This window comes from Lycorma delicatula, chromosome 8 (genome assembly GCF_047948215.1).
Source record: "Lycorma delicatula isolate Av1 chromosome 8, ASM4794821v1, whole genome shotgun sequence".
NCBI lineage: Eukaryota > Metazoa > Arthropoda > Insecta > Hemiptera > Fulgoridae > Lycorma > Lycorma delicatula.
Window position 1 is genome coordinate 62,900,640 of NC_134462.1, and position 20,115 is coordinate 62,920,754.

Genomic DNA, 20,115 nt, shown 5'->3' on the forward strand with positions numbered 1-20,115 from the left:
TTTCCTTACTAAAAAACACTTTTTTCTTATTAAATAAAAAGAAATCTCTAATCTACTACTGTTTTTTAGTAGATGTACAAACATACAATCTAAAAAGATTTATTAGAAGGCGGGCAGTTATAATTTAAATTATTCAAGTAATGAATTTATTGGATGTTGTCTCTTTCCATTGGAAGATATAAAATTGAAGCAAATTGATTATTAGAAAAAAGGGAAGTATCGAAAACATAGTTTATATATTAAGAGTTTAGAAAAAAAAATCTGAGTAGATACCACAATCTGAGTGGACTTCAGATGACTTCTTTGCTTTATTACTTATTGCTTAATACTAAATACATTCCTTGTATTAAATTACATATATTTTTTATTCTTTTTTTTTCATTTTTTTTTTTTTTGTTATTGAAGTATTACTTAAATGTAAAATTTTTTTACAATCACTGAATTATTGATAAATTAATATATTTAAATAAAAATAAGGTGCTTATAAGATCAAAATATTTCATTAATTAAAATTTGATTGAGCTATAACTCTGGAACCAATGAAAATAAGCACCACTTATGTTATCGTTGAAACGTTCTCAATTGTGGCTTATTTTTACAATTAATAAAAAAAACAAATTTGTTTGATTTTGGGATTTTTTTGGGTACTTTTGGTCCAGTCGATTGCAATCAAAAGGGGAGTAGTACAAAGAAGTAAAAATAATATAAAACTAGATATGCATTTCGAATTTTTGAGAAATATCAGCAGTAGATACAGATGAATTAGCCAGTAATTTTATTTACTTGTTAATAATTAATTATTTATTTCTTACAATCTTATACTCACGAAATATATTTATCACATTTTATACATTATACAATACTCGTAAAAAAAATGAGCTTAAATCGTGGCTTTAGTAGAGTCTGTTTATTCCAATTTTAGATTTTTGATTTTAACATTATATTTAAATTTATATATATATATATATATATATATATTTAAAATTATATTCTTTTACACTTAACTTTTCACATCGCAGTTTATTACTACTCCTTACACAATCACAGCTTATGCAATTCCTTTATTCTCATTCTTTCCTATCTTTCGTTAGATACTCTTTCACACGCGTTTTTGAATTTAGCTCCCAGCTGTTAGATTGTCTTCCTTTTCTTCTTTTATACTCCTTCGGATATAATTCTATTATTTTCTTTGATTTCATCAGATGTCTTTTCCAATTCCACTTTTACTTAAACATTATTCTACTCACATCCTCTAACAGTGATCATTAGCTTGTAATAGTTAACAATTAATGCAATAATAAAAAAATAAATAAATGTAAAAGAAGTAATAATAAAAAACTAATTTTCCCGGCTCTATTTAATCCTACTGTAGATTTAAAGTGATATTTAATCTACGTAGATTAAAATCAGAATTATTCGATTTTCATAAAAACGTAATGGCATTTCTGCTAATACATGGTTATATATACCCATTCCAAAGGTATTAAACAAAAATACGCCATCTCACACACAAAACATGCATGCAGAATTGAACTCAGTTTTTTTTCATAAATGAGGTACTACAGATTGATAAATACAAAAAACCGAATAACGGGTACCCAATGTTTGATCATTTCCTTTATTATACTATAATGGCAGGAAAAATAAATATAGATTAATTAATTAAAAAATAATAAGCTAAAATAATATTAGTATTCGTCGATCTCCGTGCGGAATGGTAGCGTATTGGCCTTTCATCCAGAGTTTTTGGATTCGAATTCGGGTTAAATATGGCATTTCTCATACGCTGCCGAATTCCATTTCCATATCATATCCCATGCACAAGATTCAAGCTTATGTGGCGATATTATCAAACCCTCCCCCAAAAAAAAAAAAAAAATTATTATAAAGTAAATACAGTATTTCCAAAACGCTAAATAACAATTTCTTTTCGTTGTGAATGAGCGAGCATCAACATCTATATACGTCATTAGCCCGGTAGAAGTTGGTAGTGAATTAAAAAATGCCATGTCTGACCGGGATTTGTATCCGGAACCTCCACACGAAATGCCGAGCCGCTATATATGTATATATATATATATAGCCTATAAATATATTTATATAGAATTTAAAATAAATTTCATTTTTTAATATATTTAAATGATAGATTATAACTAAATAAATAAAATATAACAGTTAATTGTAACGTATATAAAAATAGAGTATCCGCTTACCAACAATTGTGAGTATTGACTATCCAAGCGCTTTCGGATTATTCCTCCATCATCAGGGATTATTGATTAATTATGAATTTTACAGTTTTACAAATAAATTTGGATAGAGGAATAATCCGAAAGGTTAGTTGATATGCTATTTTTATATAAATTGTATAATACCAACAGTGCCAGATGTTAACAAAATTGAACCTAATTATAACGTGTTTTAGACGGTCCAATTTGAAATTCTACGGTTAAAAATACAAATTATTGTATTGATAAGTACAATATGAACTCACATAAAATCTAAAACCATGAACTGTAACTGAATTTTTATAATTATTTTACTAATTCCCTGCACTGACTGATGATGATTGCATAACAACGAAATTAGCGTTTAATTTTTCGATTTTTATCTTAGTTGGAACGGTTTTTTAGCCTTTTTTCTTTTATTTTTCTTTCGAAAAACTTGTTTATTATAACACGCTTAACCGAAGTATTTAAGATTTTTCTATCATGCTTTATTTACAAGTGCTTATTTACGGTTTCTGTATGTGTTGTACTGCCAACAAGTTCAAGCTTCTATTCGAGGACATACATGTTTTGTTGTTTTAAGGTATTTCACAAAATTTTATATTTGATAAACTTTTTTTCTTTCACAATTCGATCATTATTAAATTTTATTATTGTGTAATTTGCAGCAATTACTTTATGTATTGAGAAATATAATAATCCGCTAGATTAGCAGTACTAAACTGTTTTTAAGTGTAAATGTAAGTCAAATGAATAATTCCTCTCATGAAAAAATATAATTAGTTCTTAAACCCGCATATAATTATTATTTCATAAAGATAGAAGTGAGGCACTATTTTAACTCGAATAAAAGTAGTTTAATATAGGAAATATTTATTATTATTTTAGGAATATATTACCTTTTTTAAATGGCAAACATTACAAATTCCTAAACACAATTACAAGGAACTGAATTGCCAGAATATATAATTTATAAAAAATTCATATGTGTATTTATCATTGAACGAAGGTAGATAGGTTTTGTTTCAAGTCGATCTTTTGGCATTTCATCTGTTTTTTGTGTCTTTATTTCTTTTTCTGTTTAGCCTCCGGAACCACCGTAAAGTATTAGTTCTGAGAATGATACGTATGAATGTAAATGAAGTGTAGTCTTGTGCAGTCTCAGTTCGACCATTCCTGAAATGTGTGGTTAATTAAAACCCAACCACCAAAGAACACCGGTATCTCCGATCTCAGTATTCAAATCCGTATAAAAATAACTGCCTTTACTAGTATTTGAACCTTAGAACTTTCGACTTCGAAATCAGGTGATTTGCGATGATGGGTTCACCGCTAGGTGGGTTGTTTTTTGTGTTTGTGATGTAGTTATGGTAAAGCGCGTTTTCCGATTTTTATGAAATTATATATTTAGGTTTCTTGTTATTAGACGAAACGGTACAGAAGTATTTATTTTTCATAAAATTGTATGTTCGATCAACAAATGGGTGCTCGGAAGCGCTCCGACTCTAACCCTTACTGAGTTAATTAAGGCTCAGTTACTCTTCGGATGTTTGGTCATACTAGTTCGTAAAAAGAAACAAATTTATCAAACTGAATGTTCCGACATCAATTACTACAGAAAATTAAATTTTTTATTTTATTTTCATTTTCATTTTATATATATATATATATATATATTGGTGTAGAGTTCATTTTGTTAAATACAACACAAAATGAGTGAAATTGGTGAATGAACTGTTCAGAGAATACTTTTACTAATTACGTCGTTATTATGTTTAAAACGATGTAACAATACTTGTTAATTTGTTCATTTAATTAAAACAGAGTCGGTTGATTAAAAAGATATTTTCAAATTTGTTTTCTAAATACAATAAAATAAAAGCTAACGCCTGTATAAATACCTTTATTACTTTATTACTGGTCTGCTGAAGAGATTTACAACGAGGTCTGACTGCATTAAATATATTTTCTTTTTTTGTTTTTAAATCGCAAATTCATTTTAAACTACTTTGTATCGGTGTAAAAAAAAGAAGTAAATAAAATAAAAACAAGCCGGTAGAAAAAAGATTGTTGAAAATTTTTCGGTCCAGAAAAGAAGATTAAGGAATGATGTTTTGAGTTAGTGAACGACGGACGGGTAGGCATGGCTCTTCCTGTACAGAGGCTGTAATCGCTGTAAAGACATACCATTTTAGAGAAGCTTATAAACGAACGAACGTACGGAAAATCATTGCCGGAGTGTGGAAAGGGGCGAGGAGCGAAAGGGGGTAAAAGAGGCACAAAGCACCCCCGGTCCTACTTAGCGCAAAGTGGGTTCGAAATTCGAATTAAAAGGCAGAGAGAGGGCTGAGGAAGCTTTAAAACCAACCCATAGCTTCGTGCATAATAGATGCGCTGTAAGCATCATCGTGCTACAACTAGGCCCTCCTTTTACTCAGCCGTTCTATCCCCGCTCGTTTTGTTTCACTCGCTCGCGCGATCTCGCTCTCTTTCTGTTTTCCCATCCTAAGAGCGCTTCGGTTCGGCGCGGCACCGTCCTTCGTACATGTTCATCCGTTCTACAACGCCGCCACCTTTTACCCTTCAGACTCAGACTTGCCTGCTGTCAGTCCGTCTGTCTGTCTAATCTGTCTGCCTACTGTCTTTCCGTTTCCCTAAACCTTTCTCTTTTACTCTCCAATCTGCTGCGTTACATACTCACTTTTCTATCTATGTACTGTTTCTACTTAGATAATAATGTTATCCCGAATTTTCCTGCTCTCATTTTTCTTCCCTAGTATAAACACCTTTACGCCTTCTCTATCGACAACACACATGCTCGTGCGCCTGTATATACTAATACGTAGGCTGTACAGTCACTCACTCGCATTTAAATAGACAGTAAATATCGTTTATAGTGATCTCCAAGGGACCGACGATTTTCGGTCATTATAACCGATAGTCAGATTAACTGGGGTTTAGGAAGTCTACTGGTATTACTCTAATAACCCATCTACACGGGTATTGCAATACAGTAGTAATAATAATTATTAAAAATAAAAATAATAATAATTATTAATTCCCCCACCCCAAAAAAAAGAACTACGCAATAATAAATACAAATACGGTAGATTAAAACAAGATAGAAAAAAATTGTAAAAATTACTTTTTCTGCAAGAAGTCGGTTATTTTGCTTTACATCATTATTTAGCCGTAATGTTTTTTGGTTTCACAGAATTTGTGTCAAAGTTTTTCCTAATTTTTTCGCGGTTCTTCCATATCATCGATATTGTCCAATAACCTACGTCTAATTCTTGGGCGATATTCTTGTTAGTTTTGCCATTCTCTAACCTCCTGATAATGTGATCCTTTTCCTCTATCGTGAATGTTTTTCGCGAAGTCATAATTAAATCACTATTGAATGAATTACACAGGATACGTAAAATAAATTATTGTACCCGCACGAAATGATACGCTAAAAAATTAATAACTGAATGTGACTGCTTCAGTTTATAGTAATCTGGTACACGAAGAAGATAAAAAATAAACTACAGTACATATACAAGAAAAATGGAACCGTCAAAATATTTCAGTAGCTACAATGTAGATGTACTATACTACCTTATTGATGAGTCACTTCTGTCCGTCATTATAGACGATAAAATACTGTATTACAGTAGGAAAAATAAGTCATAAAAACCGATTTGTTACTTCAACCGAAATAATTATAAACAATGTGTATACTGTATTTATGCATTAATAGTATACTAAACTAACCAAAAGACAAGTTTTTGGTCACTATATTCCATATGTCATATCCGATGTCACTATAAACAATACTTGTTGTATGCAGGAAAAGGTGACTAATTTTAACCGTCAAAATATTTCTGTAGCTATAATATAGATATACTACGTTACTGACGAGTCACTTTCGTCCGTCATTATAAGCGATAAAATGTCGCTTTGGGAGAAATAATAAATCGTAATAACCGTATGTCACTACAACTGATGTAATTATAAACAATATACATATTGTATATATTAACAGCATACCAAGCTAACCAAGAGACTAGTTTTTGGTCACTATATCTGATGTGTCATTATATTCGATGTCACTATAAACGATATTTACTGTCGTTAAATAAAATAAAATCCTTAAATAAAATACGTTTTTTCTTCATCACAATATGGAACTCAAGTGTTAAACCCGAAACTTTTAGAAGCTGGTTCTTGTTTACTGGTGATTATTTTCTTACCGATAAACTAGCGGTGAAGTGAAAATTCAGCTTCTTAGATTGTCTGATTGTAAAAACTTTACAATAAAACTTTGAACTCTGTAAGAATCTACGGAATCGTTGCAACCTTTTATATGGATAGGAAACACATAAGAAATTTTGTTGATACATAAGTTAAACAATGGTTTAACTTATGTGATTTAGGGAAAACATTTTATTAAACCAACAGAATTGGCCGAGGGTATTATATTTTTAATTTTTATTCTTCAATTTTAGAATTTTCTTGTTGTTATTTCCCGAGACATTTAAATTGTTAAGGAAACAGTAGTTTTAAGTAGATATCAAATTACTAAGAAGAAACGAATTATCTATCAAGACTTGTTTTCTTGACAGAAATTGCCTGATACTTGAAGAATTTCTCAAAAAATTAAATTCTGTTACTTGTAAAGTGTTTGAAGTTAAACTATATTTCTTTCGTTTTATAATCAAAATGGAGGGAATGAATGTTACTTACAAGAAATAATTAAATATTTCCACGTAAGAAATCACTATTAATTCTATTTTTATTTATTTATTATTTTTCTTGACGAAGTTTATCTCTTAATTTCCTTTGCTTGCTTCCTTTATAGCTTCGCTTTAACTGTTAATGAAATTTATAGATTTAATTAAATATGTTCAGTTATTATCCACTTTATCAAATCTCTTGTTTCCTTTTTTGCCGGTCAAAATTAGAAGGAAGGTAGTCATTTTTTAATTATTATGTTTGTAAATACTCCTGTAGGGCTTAAACGGTTGCATCATTTTTTTAAAATAAATATCAAATGAGGGTTATCTCAATCTCATTAATGATAAGTTAAAAATATCAAAATAGGGTACGATAGATTCCTTTTTTCCAAACTGTAAATCTAATTGTTTGAAACTTATTAAATAAAATTTAAGTCAATAAAAGTTGAAAAAAATATTTCAAAATCGTATAGCCTATATTATATGGTTAAAAAACAGTTACGCATACAGAATAACTAAGAAGAATTTTAAAGACTAGGTAACCGTTCAATCGAAAAGTCATAAAATTATTAGCTTAAACTAAACAAAGTTAATACTTTAATCAGTTAATAAATTAGAAGCATTTAAAAATTTTAACTAAATAAAACTTTTTATAAAATATAATTTTAAAAACGTAAAAAGTCGTATGTTTTCATAAATTTAAATATAAATCGATTAATAGTTTATAACGTTTTTTTCTTTCTTTTTTTTGTTATGAAAGAGCGAGCATCAACAGCTATGGCCATTAGTCCGGTGATAATTGGTAGCGCCTGAAAAGATGCCGACCGGGTTCGAACCCGACACCAAGCCTACAACTTGGAAACAAATATTGTAATCATATAAAATTTGCATTTTCATGAATAAGTACCACAATCTTTTTTCATTTACTATTTTAAATGGTTGCATGATGATTACATGATTATCTTGAAAATCCATTAGTTATAAATAAAAAAAAAGATCAATTTTTTGATTCCGACACCCTCATTACGTATTTCGTAGTGAGAAACGCACTAATTTTCAGAGTACAATGCATTACATATGTTCATTTAACAAGTAGACTGTAACACAAGCATCAAGTTTTAATTCACTCTCACTGTGACTTCTGTATAAGCGTATGAAAAATACACCAATACAATATCAACACAATCTCAAATTAAGTTGCTTTCTGTTGTCGCACTTAAATTGAGCGTAACTGAAGAACGATTCCACTAATATTCATCAAATTTTCACATGCACAACGGTAGATACCCACATGCATAACGGTAGATAAATTTATTCAGTAGTTTTGGAGATTTTCGAGCCACAAATTTTTTACGTACGCACTTTTTTATACAAATTTTATTTTATACGTACTTTTCTTTGAAAAGGCGGTAAAAAAAGGTATTGAAAGATATTTTCTACAGATTGGGGTTTATCAGTAATTAGGTGTACTTTTGTTTATTTACTGCTAATGCGGGTCGGATTTATTATTTCTTAGGGAAATAGAACAGTGTTATTGACACTGAAGGTATTGGATGATTTTTTTTTTTTAATTTCTAGTTATTGTTTCGACTTCCTCCAGAGCTTATCTATGTTTGTCGACATATACCGGCGAAGGTCCGAATATAAGAAAATGTTTCGGTCTTTCACCGACGTATTTGGTATGTGTCGTCATTCACGGAAGAATATTGACATTCTCTTAATTTCGGTTTTTCACGGTAACATATGCACTATATATGTACGAGGGATATCTCTAAAGTAAAGACCGCTGGGAAATTTCTCTTCTTAAGTTGGCGAACCTGTGTCGTTCATGGCCACGCTAGTAATGTACACACTGCACTGTTGTCGCGTAGCAGTATCTTTGATTACGTGTGAGTTATTACGTTATAAAATGAATAGGAAAATCGATGCTGCCACCGACTGTGAAAAACGTGGAGTCGTACGCTTTTTAAATCATCAAAACATTAAGCCGGCTGAAATTCGTAGGCAGTTGGTTGTTGTACACGGTGATAATGTAATGAATGAAAGATACGTCCGAAAATGGTGTGAAAGGTTTAGAAACAACAGAATTAATGTGAAAAAAATCCGAATGGGATTTACTTTGGAATTTTTGATGCGTTACACAGAAAAAGTGTTGAGTTTCTTAATTCAGTCGTTACCGGCAATGAAACATGGATTTCGTATTACACGCCACAGAGAAAGTGAAGGCAGTCAAGTGAATGGCGTCATCCTCAATCACCAACCAGACCGACAATGGTCAAGCCACAGCCATTTGGACGTAAACTGATGGCCACACTCTTTGGGATCGGTTTGGCATACTGCTGATTGATTTTAAGTCTCGGGAACGACTATAAATGCAGAAGCCTACTTTAAAACTCTGCGTAAGTAACGGCGCGCCATTCAAAATCGGCGACGTAGGCGGCTGACCGACGGCGTCGTCCTAGTGCATGATAATGCACGTCCACATGTTGCGGGTCCGACACGTGATTTACTGAGAAAATTTGGATGGGAAATTTACGATTACTCACCATATAGTCCGGACTTAGCTCCTTCTGATTATCATTTTTTTGGGAAATTGAAAGAATTATTGAGTGATAAGCGATTCGCAGGTGACGATGAATTTAAAAATACTGTTTATCAGCGGCTAAATAGACTGGCGGCGGAAGAATACGACGAGGGTATATTGAAACTGCAGTATCGCTATAATAAATGTCTTAATTCATGTAGCGATTATATAGAGAAATAGTATAAGGTATGTACACGTAATTTAGGAAAAAAAAAATCTATAAAGTTTTCAGAATAATGTTTTAAAATGAAACGGTCTTTAGAGATAACCTCTCGTAGTTTAAAAGAAATAAAAATTATTTATAAAGTTTTCAGAATAAATGTTTTAACAATGAAATGGTCTTTACTTTATAGATAACCTCTCGTAAATACCTGTGCATTATACGAAAAATTACGTCAGATTATATTGTTTATCTATGAACATCATGGTACAGCAAAACTTTGTATTAAATAATCGGCGCCTAGAAAACAGTTTGTCCGATTTTGATAGGTAAAATATTACACTTAAAATTCAGCCTTTTTCTAAATTTCACTTTCGGGGACGATTTAATTGTTCCTGACCGAATGTGATTTAGTCAACAACTCAAACTATTATTACACAAAACATAATGATGTAAAATACGACATTTAATATGTAAAATCTTTACTGCTCTCCCAATTACCTGGGTAAATTTACGCCAAAATACCATAATCTTTGTTAATTAAATATATTAGTAAGTCTCATTTAGATCAATTGGGCGGTTGTTTAGGGTTCACCTATATAAATAGAAAAAACATAAAAACACACGGATATTAGTTTATGATGAAGGTGTCGGACTGATTTTTTGTTTTATGAATCTGAGCAAAAAAAGTTCATTATTAAATTTATTTTTTGTATGAGAGTTCTATGAATTTAATTTGGAAAAAGAAAATACGTTTTTAAACTGATTTGTTCATATAAATATTTAAAAACTAGATAAAATTATACATACATAAAAAGCGGGTTTCAGTTTTCTAAAAGCGAAACGTTTTTGTTTTCGTAATATTTACGTAAAGCATTTATTACGTAGGCTATTTTCAAACTAAGTTAATACTTTTGCTTCTAAAAAAAATATGCAGGAGAGAAGCTTAATTCATGCTTTAAGCATTATCATGCCTAAATGATAATTTTTTTTATATTTATTTTTGGAATTAACATACGTTATGTCGAGGGGACCACGAGTTGCAAACAATTGATGCATCTTCCAGGAAACGATTCTGTAATCAAACATAAATTAATTTAAATAATTATTTTACCTGTTTAATTTTGGAAAATCTATTCACTTTTTATCCGAATTTGCTGTTGGTATAAAATTTGAAATTTTTAATATATTACACGACTAAACCAAGGAGATTGTAATATGTTTATGTGGTTTTTAATTTTTTTGTGCCCTTGTAACTCCACGTAGGCAGAGTAAAATTAGGATGGGCGGAGAAACAGAGGTATTATGTTTAGAATTGAACTTGCCTCAGCTGTATACAAAGGTAAATAAAAGTCTGATTGCTAATATATATATATATTTATATACGTATAGATATAAACAGGCCAGGCTATCTCATGAAGAAACAAAACTAATTTCGGGATCTGTTTTACTGACAACATAGAAAAACTTCACATAAATGTAGGCCCGTAAAAGCTTTGTTTTCGAGTATCAGATCCTCAATATGATTTACGACTGAACTGGTAAATGTCTAAATATAAAATTTCAGTGGAAATGTTAAATGAATTTTTAATCTGGTGATCTCTAAACAAATTTTAATTTTAAAATAACGTGCTTTCTAAATATTTAAAAAAAATTAGATATCGGAATGGAACGTACTAAAGTTAAATAAGCTAATAAGATTTTATAGAGATAAAATCTTTGACAGTATTTATAAGTAATGTAAGTGAAAAATGGAATTAACAGACTTTGATATTCGGTAACCGAACCCCTTAGGGGAAGACGCATTGTACGATCCCGGTCACCACACCACCTTCTCCGTTCCTAGCTGTAATGGGCTTTACTTATGGCTTTACCTAGATGGTCGTCTTTTAGACCCTCTATACTTGATAAAACAACACAGTCATTAGTTTGATCTCTGTCAGGATGCCACCGATGCAAATGCCTCGGCAGACATACAACTTGTATTTATACAACTTACCTATCACCTTTGTTGGCCTCTTCGAACCATAACCACCTACCATAACTTACAACCCTCAACTATCAAATAAACTGATTTGCGGAAGCACGATCCCAGCGTCTTCCTCTAAGACGGAAGGTTTCACACAAAACTGGTATCTTCCTTTATATAACTTCAATTAGATTATTCGACTATTCACTCAGGTCATTATTTGATTGAATCTTTAAACACCAAAAATACTATCCTCATACCAAAAAACAAATGTTGATCACAACAGTTTTGACCTAGAATTCAATTTACTCAAAAGTCCTCTTAATTTACTTAAAAACCAGAAACAGATTCACAGATTCACAATGTAATAAGACTCTAATGAAAATATACCCTATTTTTCTTTGTTCTATTCAGTTTTGGAAGTGAGGTCAATGCCTACACCTTTCCCACACCTCAACTCTATACATCCATTCTCATCCAACAGCGAATATCTTAGTTAACCGGAGCTCGATGCCAAAACGCCTGTCTTGACTAAATAAGCGCTCAGGCGGGCCCTTAGCACCCGGGTTGCTATTCTATCTATTCATCTACACCAGCATCATACCTCCACAGCCATCCTTTGCAGGGTTAAGAATTTAAGGATGCCAGCAACTATATTCCATTCCCTTTCGGTTTTCCAGTTAAATTACAGATCAGAACCAGAATTAATCCTTGCAAGCTCATGGTGCACATCATCAATAAAACTACACTCTGAACACAACCATTAATTAATCAAACCCAATCTGGCCAACCTATCTCGAAAAACACTATGTCTAAAAACAAACTGTGTAATATGCTGATTGGGGAAAATCCACCTAACTACCTGCATATTCGGTTACTGTTGTGTAATGATCTGCATTGGCCGGACATTATATTTATTTTAGGTTTTTTGGGAGTCTTTTTTTTTTAATTTCAAACAGATTTAAAAGTTGTTTTTACAAATTTTTTATGAAAACATAGCGTATGTTCAGTGTAAAGCTTATTATTTTCTGAATTTATTATTATAGATTATAAAAATTGTCTTTGTAGTACTTATTCAATAAAAAAAGATTGAAGTAGGTTCAATTTACAACATAAAAAGCAGTTTGTAGAGACAATTGTGTATATGTTTTTAGTTTCATAGGTTTAACTATTCCGTTAAATGTTTTTGGAAGAGAAGTAAGTATTCTTAATATCTTGATAATTCTTGAACCCTTTACATTAGAAAATTAAAATGTTTTGACATATTTAAAGATATACTCGTACTTATACATAAAATATAAAAGATAATTTTCTATATGGAATATTTTTAATATTTTCATAATCATTAAAACAATCTTAACTGAAAAAAATTAATTAAAGTCATTAACGATTTATTAGTAAATGTAACTGTACCGGTAAATGTGTGGTCTTGAAAAAACTCAGGCCGACCATTCCTAAGACGTGTGGTTAATTGAAAACCAACCACTAAAGAAAACCGGTGTCGATATAATATTCAAATCCGAATAAAAGCAACTACCTTTATTAGGATTTGAACCTGAGAACTTTCGACTTCGAAATCAGCTGATTTACAATGACGAGTTTACCATTAGACCAACCCGGTGATTATTAATCTATTAGATTTTTATAAATTTGCATTCAGGAGTTACATGATCTTATTGTCGTCAGGTTTCATATTTTATTTGAATAAAGTTTAAAAAAAAAATTTTTGATGATTACTTCTTCAAAACCATTATTTCAAACGACTATTAGCTGGTACATAATAACGAAACCCCAAACAAGCGATGAAAAAAAGAAGATAAAAGTAATAATATTAATTATTATTGTAATAATAACAATAATAATGATAATCTTTTGATACTCGTTACCTTATTCTATACTTGTAAGATCTTGTAATCAGCTATTCCTTTTGTACAACAGTCCAGTCATGTTTTGTGTCGTAATAACGTACCGTGTACCAAGATTGTTTTTACACGATAATGGAGAGAAATGAGGAGAAAGAGAAATAAAAGGGAGAAGGATAAAGAAAAGAGATAATCAGAATATTAAGAGAGAGAAGTAAAAGAGCGAGTAAAAGCGAGTGAGAGCGTGTTATATGCGTGCGGATAAAAGAGAGGAAGAGATGAAAAAGGATTTAATTATTCACCTGGTTCCAACTCAGTCAAAGCGTGGCAAATTACTGTGTTATTTCTTCTCCTACTACTACAACTGCATTTTCAGATTAATTCTTAAACTTAGTCTTCTTATTATATATATACTATAATATAAAAAAAGGAAAAAGAAAACGGATAAAGGGTAAAAGAGATGGAAACACAGTTTTTAAATACATAATGTATAACTTCTCGTAATCTTTAAACCTTCATTCATTCACAATTAAAAGTTAATTAATTAATTATATTTTAAACTAATTATAAAACAAAAGGTAAAATTAATAATAAAATAGATTACATTTTCTGCTTTCATTTAATTTAACTTTTTAATTATTAAAAAAATTTCAATTATCCGTTAATTTTTACAACTTTATTATAATAAAGTTGTTATTTTCATTATAATAGTTATAGGTATCAAAATCTAACGGTTCTGATGTAAGACATTCTAAATATCCAAATTGAATTTGGGATCGTTTACTCGAAAACGGTTTGATCAATTCTCTTAAAAAGTATAGGTAGAAGATTAGCCTACTCATTATTACGTTTATTAATTTATCAATAAAACACTTTCGAGTTTTTTCTTTTATGTTCTAAATATGAAAAAGAGCTTATTTTAATGTTCTGATTCCAATTTGGGTAATTGTAAATCAAGAAATAAAATTTCGAAAAATTGATGGTCAGTTATCAACTATTGTTTAAAAACCAAATGTACTAGATTAAGTACTTGATATTTGTAATAATTTATAATATATATTTCTAGGCGACTGGTAATAAGCAGTTAATGCATAGTTTGTCCTCATTGAGAGATTTTCAATCATGAATCAGTAGAACATAATATTTCTGTAGGGTAAAAGGTCTCGTTGGTCTAGCGGTGAACGCGTCTTACCAAATCAGCTGATTTGGAAGTCGAGAGTTCCAGCGTTCAAGTCCTTGTAAAGCCAGTTATTTTTACACGGATTTGAATACTAGATCGTGGATACCGGTGTTCTTTGGTGGTTGGGTTTCAATTAACCACACATCTCAGGAATGGTCGAACTGAGAATGTACAAGACTACACTTCATTTACACTCATACATATCATCCTCATTCATCCTCTGAAGAATTATCTAAACGGTAGTTACCGGAGGCTAAACAGGAAAAAGAAAGGGTAAAAGGTCTGAGTGTTTTACGTTATTCCAGTTTTACTATAATAGATCTGATATCCAGGGGAGCGCTACGTGTAGTTCATCTTCATATCAATATTTTTTTCTTTAATCAAAGAAGAAATAAATTAAATAAATAAACTTTTATTTCCTTTGTACAAAATATGCCATAAAATATAACTGCAATATATTGTTAGAAAAAACATACCTGCAAAGGATAACCTGTGCGCAGGTATGAGCCGCTTTATACATATTTTTAAAATGGGAATATAAAAATTAAAACTATTTCTAAAATAAATAGTAGTAACTAAAAGTTCCTACATAAATAAAAGTATTCACAAACAAAAACTTAATTGTTAAAAATTGATATCAATTAAAATTTTAACTCATTATCTTTGAAAAACGAAGAAAGAATAAAAAAATTTCTGATGTGGACACCACATAACTTCCTTGTACGTCTATTAAATTACATATAATTACATTTTTTTTTTTTTTAATAAAAAGTTTTTTTTTTCATTAATAACTTCTGATTTTTTTTTTTTTTTTGTTATTGGATTATTATTTATTGTTAAGTTTTTTTAAAATCACAAGTTAATAGTTATTAATAATTCAATATATTTAAATTAAAAAAAAAATTAACAGAAAAGGAGATAAAGTCGGATTTGAACCGATGTGCCTTCAACATATAAGATCCAAATATTTCATTAATTAAACTTTTACTTGGTTATAACTCTGGAACCAATGAAAATAAGTACTACTTATTATATCGTTGAAAAGCTCTCTATGAGGACTTATTACGGCAGTTAAGAAAAAGTCGAAAATCCAAATTTTTTTTGGATTTTGGCTTTTTCGGACACTTTTGGTCTAATCGATAGCAATCAAAAGGGAAGGTGCACAACTACATGTTACTTTTTTTTTTGTCTTCAGTCATTTGACTTGTTTGATGCAGCTCTCCAAGATTCCCTATCTAGCGCTAGTCGTTTCATTTCAGTATACCCTCTACATCCTACATCCCTAACAATTTGTTTTACATATTCCAAACGTGGCCTGCCTACACAATTTTTTCCTTCTACCTGTCCTTCCAATATTAAAGCGACTATTCCAGGATGCCTTAGTATGTGGCCTATAAGTCTGTCTCTTCTTTTAACTATATTTTTCCAAATGCTTCTTTCTTCATCTATTTGCCGCAATACCTCTTCATTTGTCGCTTTATCCACCCATCTGATTTTTAACATTCTCCTATAGCACCACATTTCAAAAGCTTCTAATCTTTTCTTCTCAGATACTCCGATTGTCCAAGTTTCACTTCCATATAAAGCGACACTCCAAACATATACTTTCAAAAATCTTTTCCTGACATTTAAATTAATTTTTGATGCAAACAAATTACATTTCTTACTGACAGTCCTAAATCCAAAATTTCAACAGCTACGGTTAATCGTTTTTGAGTTATGCGAGATACGTATGTACGTACAGACGTCACGCCGAAACTTGTCAAAATGGATCCAGGGTAGGTCAAAATGGATATTTTTGTTGAAATCTTAAAAACCGAAATATTTCGCGATCACAATACTTCCTTTACTTCGTACAAGGAAGTAAAAAATTGAACATAATAATACTATAACTAATGAACCCCCTCACCCACGCATTAAAATTCAACATTCTAAATTTAGTAATTAAGAAGATACAAGAATATGAAGATGTAAATAATATTTATATTGTTGTACACTTTTATGGTTAGCATATTGTTTAAATTGGGGCAAAATGAATATTGTTATATCTGTTATGTTGTTAACACTATTTTGTAACAATACAAAATAATGCTAAATAATCTTAGTATATATTATGATTATAATTATAAATTACCCTTAATAGATTCCTTAGTTTTGGATTTAAATATTGAAAAAAATGTTTACTTTTTTTAACCGACTGTAAATTGATAAATCTAATGTGGCCTTTGTATGTTTGTGATGTAATTACGAGTAAGTTAAATCGAGTTAGGTTTTATGAGAAAGATACCAGTCTTTAACGAGAAAGATTTTAACCTCTTCGTTTTAATGTTTCAAGTAACAACGAGTAAGATAATTGTCAAAAAAAAAAAATTATTTCAATCAAAGACCAAAAAAATAGGACCATGAATGTCATTTTAAGAAAATCTTTCTTTTCCTTTTTAGCCTCCGGGAATTACCGTTCAGGTATTAGTTTAGAGGATAAATGAGGATGACATGTATGAGTGTAAATGAAGTGTACAGTCTCAGTTCGACCATTCCTGAGATGTGTGTTTAATTGAAACCCAACCACCACCAAAGAACACCGGTATCAACGATCTAGTATTCAAATCCGTATAAAAGAAATTGCCTTTACTAGGACTTGAACGCTGGAACTCTCGACTTCCAAATCGGCTGATTTGGGAAGACGCGTTCACCTCTAGACCAAACTGGTGAGTTGTTATAATATCTAAAAATTATATCTTAATCTAAAAATAATCCTGTAGAGGATTAGTTCCTTAATCTTTTTTCGATAAATTTGAACATTATTAAAAGTTTTTGTTTCTAATAAAAAAAAATTATATTGAGTAGCATATCTTCTAATATTAGAATGTTAAAAAAAAACATCTGACTATGAAACCTATTCTCTAAATTACTCACATCTTCTCTAAATTACATTAGCACATCAACTCTTAGGGTAAAAAAATTATTATATTAATTTATTAATAATAAAAATCCTTTTTGTCATGAAAATGATTCTACAGTCGTTACTTTTAATAGATTTCAAAAAGAGTGGTAATTCTCAGTTCTAGTTGTATGCATGTGTAGAACATTCCAGGTAAACCTAATGAATTTTTATGTGAAGATTTTATGTTTGGTGTTTGAAAAAAATTAGAGTTTACCAAAATTATACGCGTAGAAAATGTTTGTATGTAATTTTCATGTATTGATTATCAAATGGTAATAAAGATACGATATCGGATTTTCACTACTCGTACGTATATTAAATGATTTTCAATGTAAATTCAAATGCTAAGATAAAACTCGCCGATTTTATTGATTTGTTTTTTATTTCATGGAAGACGTCTCTCTGGTGTTCGCTTAGTAGGCTTTTTCTAGATGAAATCAGTGGAAGGTTTAAAAAAGGAATGAATTGTACGTTCACGTTTTAATGATTAAGCATTAATTTCTGTTTTTCGTTAGTCTGGATTATTATTGCGTAATAGTATAAAACTTGAAGTTATTATGATATTCAGTAAAAAGTTACTGAATTTTACCTTTTGTAAAAATTTAAAAATAATAATACTTATTTCGCATTCTAGATGTCAAGTCGCACAAACTCGTTTCTCTGATTTTTTTTTATATAACAAGATGTAGCTTTTTCATTTTTCTATTACTTTGCACTTTTAAATACTGGGAGCGTTTTTATTTTTTGTAGGCCTAGCAGTATTTAAATAGAAATAAAACTAAAAGACGTAAATCAAATGATCTTAAAAATAAGCGATTTAAAAAAATGTAATATGTTTAAACTAAATGTTATTCATTTTATTTTAATTAATTCTTTTTAAAATTGATCCCAAATCAAAGCTTTGCTAGTTGATGGGGAGTTACTTTTGTTTAATTTTTCATCTTCTTCAAAATATAAAAAAAATCTTTTAAATACTTTTTCAGGGAGATTTTTGAAAAATTATTTTACTAAAAGATTTGTTTTAAGATTTTTTACAATATTGCCCGTAGCTTATGTTACTTGCTATATTATTCAAAATAAAACTACTGATATCTAAATAATTGAAATAGTTTTATTCTTTTTAGACATTGAGACACGAAAATTCCAGCAAAACACATAACTGTTGATTCATTTATCAATCCTGATACATTTTTTTTTTGTTTTTGATTATTTAATTCAATACAGACGTTTTGAGAGCTTATATGTAAGAATATGAAGATCGAATTTTGTAGCGTGTGAAAAATGTCATGTCTGACACTCCAGGGGATTGGAACGCGGAACCCTCGAATAAAAGGCCGAGACGTTACCACTTCGCCACGGAAGTCGGCTATTAAAATAATTATCTTTTTTAATCATCAGTAGATGAGAGAACATTTTATTTGAAATATAAAACTATTAACGTTTATTTTTTTATTTCAGAAAAGCCTACTAGGAACCACGACAATATCATTTCTTTTTAGTTTCTTTTTATCTTTTCCATTTTATTTTTATCTTTTCCTTCATTTTCATTTTCTCACATTACACCTCTCTTTTTCTTCTTCTGTCCATTTTATTTCAGTGTTCTTTCTTTCTTTATCCACAAGAACCTTTGCATTATAAATTATTTTTCCAGATTTTACTTTATCCAAACAAACCGCTCATTTTTCTTTAAATTTTCTAGTTATTTATTATAAATATATTTTTTTTATGACTATTATGTTTTGATAAATATCTAGATATATTTACTATAAGTTTCATCTAGGTAAAAAACTTTTTTTTTTTTAAATTTTTAATGTACATAAACACTATTATAATAACTTATCTATGAGCTGAAATGACATTAACTTCTTTTCAACATTTTTTAAATTAAATTAAAAAAATTATTAAATAAAAATTCACTTACGTTTTGTTGATTAATAATAGTAATATTAATAGTAAAAAAAGAAATCAGAAAGAATATTCCTCCAACAATAGATAAAAAAAGGTAAATTCTGTTTAAAAAAGAAAAAAATTGTATTACGTGATAATCTAATTTACGACAAAGAAAGATTTTAAGTATAAAAAAAGGAAAAGAATAACGCATATTTATTATTTCAATCAACGTAATTAGAATGAAGATAGGTTACAGAATTTTTATTCTTGAAGTATTAAAAAAGGAAGGATTTGGAAAGCTTTTCTGAGGGTTCAGAAAGGTTGATAAAAGTGAATATATATATGATATAATAAGCTTAATAAGAGAAGTAATGATGACTAGGAGAAAGAAAGAGAGAATTTTCAGTGGTAGGGGAAGGAGTGAAATTGTATAAGGAAGGGGTCGAAGGAAGAAGGGGTTAGCCGCCACATCTGTGGCAAGTTAACGATTATTGGCTCTCTACCCTTCTCCACTTCTTTATCATAGTTGCCGCTGTGTCCTGTCCTCTTCTTTATGCGCTCAACTTATTCAACCCCCTCT

At 30.0% G+C, this 20,115-nt stretch overlaps 1 protein-coding gene across 1 annotated transcript in view; it reads right to left on the minus strand.

Annotated features, from left to right (window-relative positions):
* LOC142328915 (inhibitory POU protein-like) overlaps positions 1-20,115 on the minus strand; it is a 184,738-nt gene that overhangs the window by 54,329 nt on the left and 110,294 nt on the right. Inside the window, exon 2 of the mRNA XM_075373081.1 lies at positions 10,709-10,765. Within this exon, the coding sequence (XP_075229196.1) occupies positions 10,709-10,765 (57 nt within the window). The remainder of the gene's footprint in view (positions 1-10,708; positions 10,766-20,115) is intronic.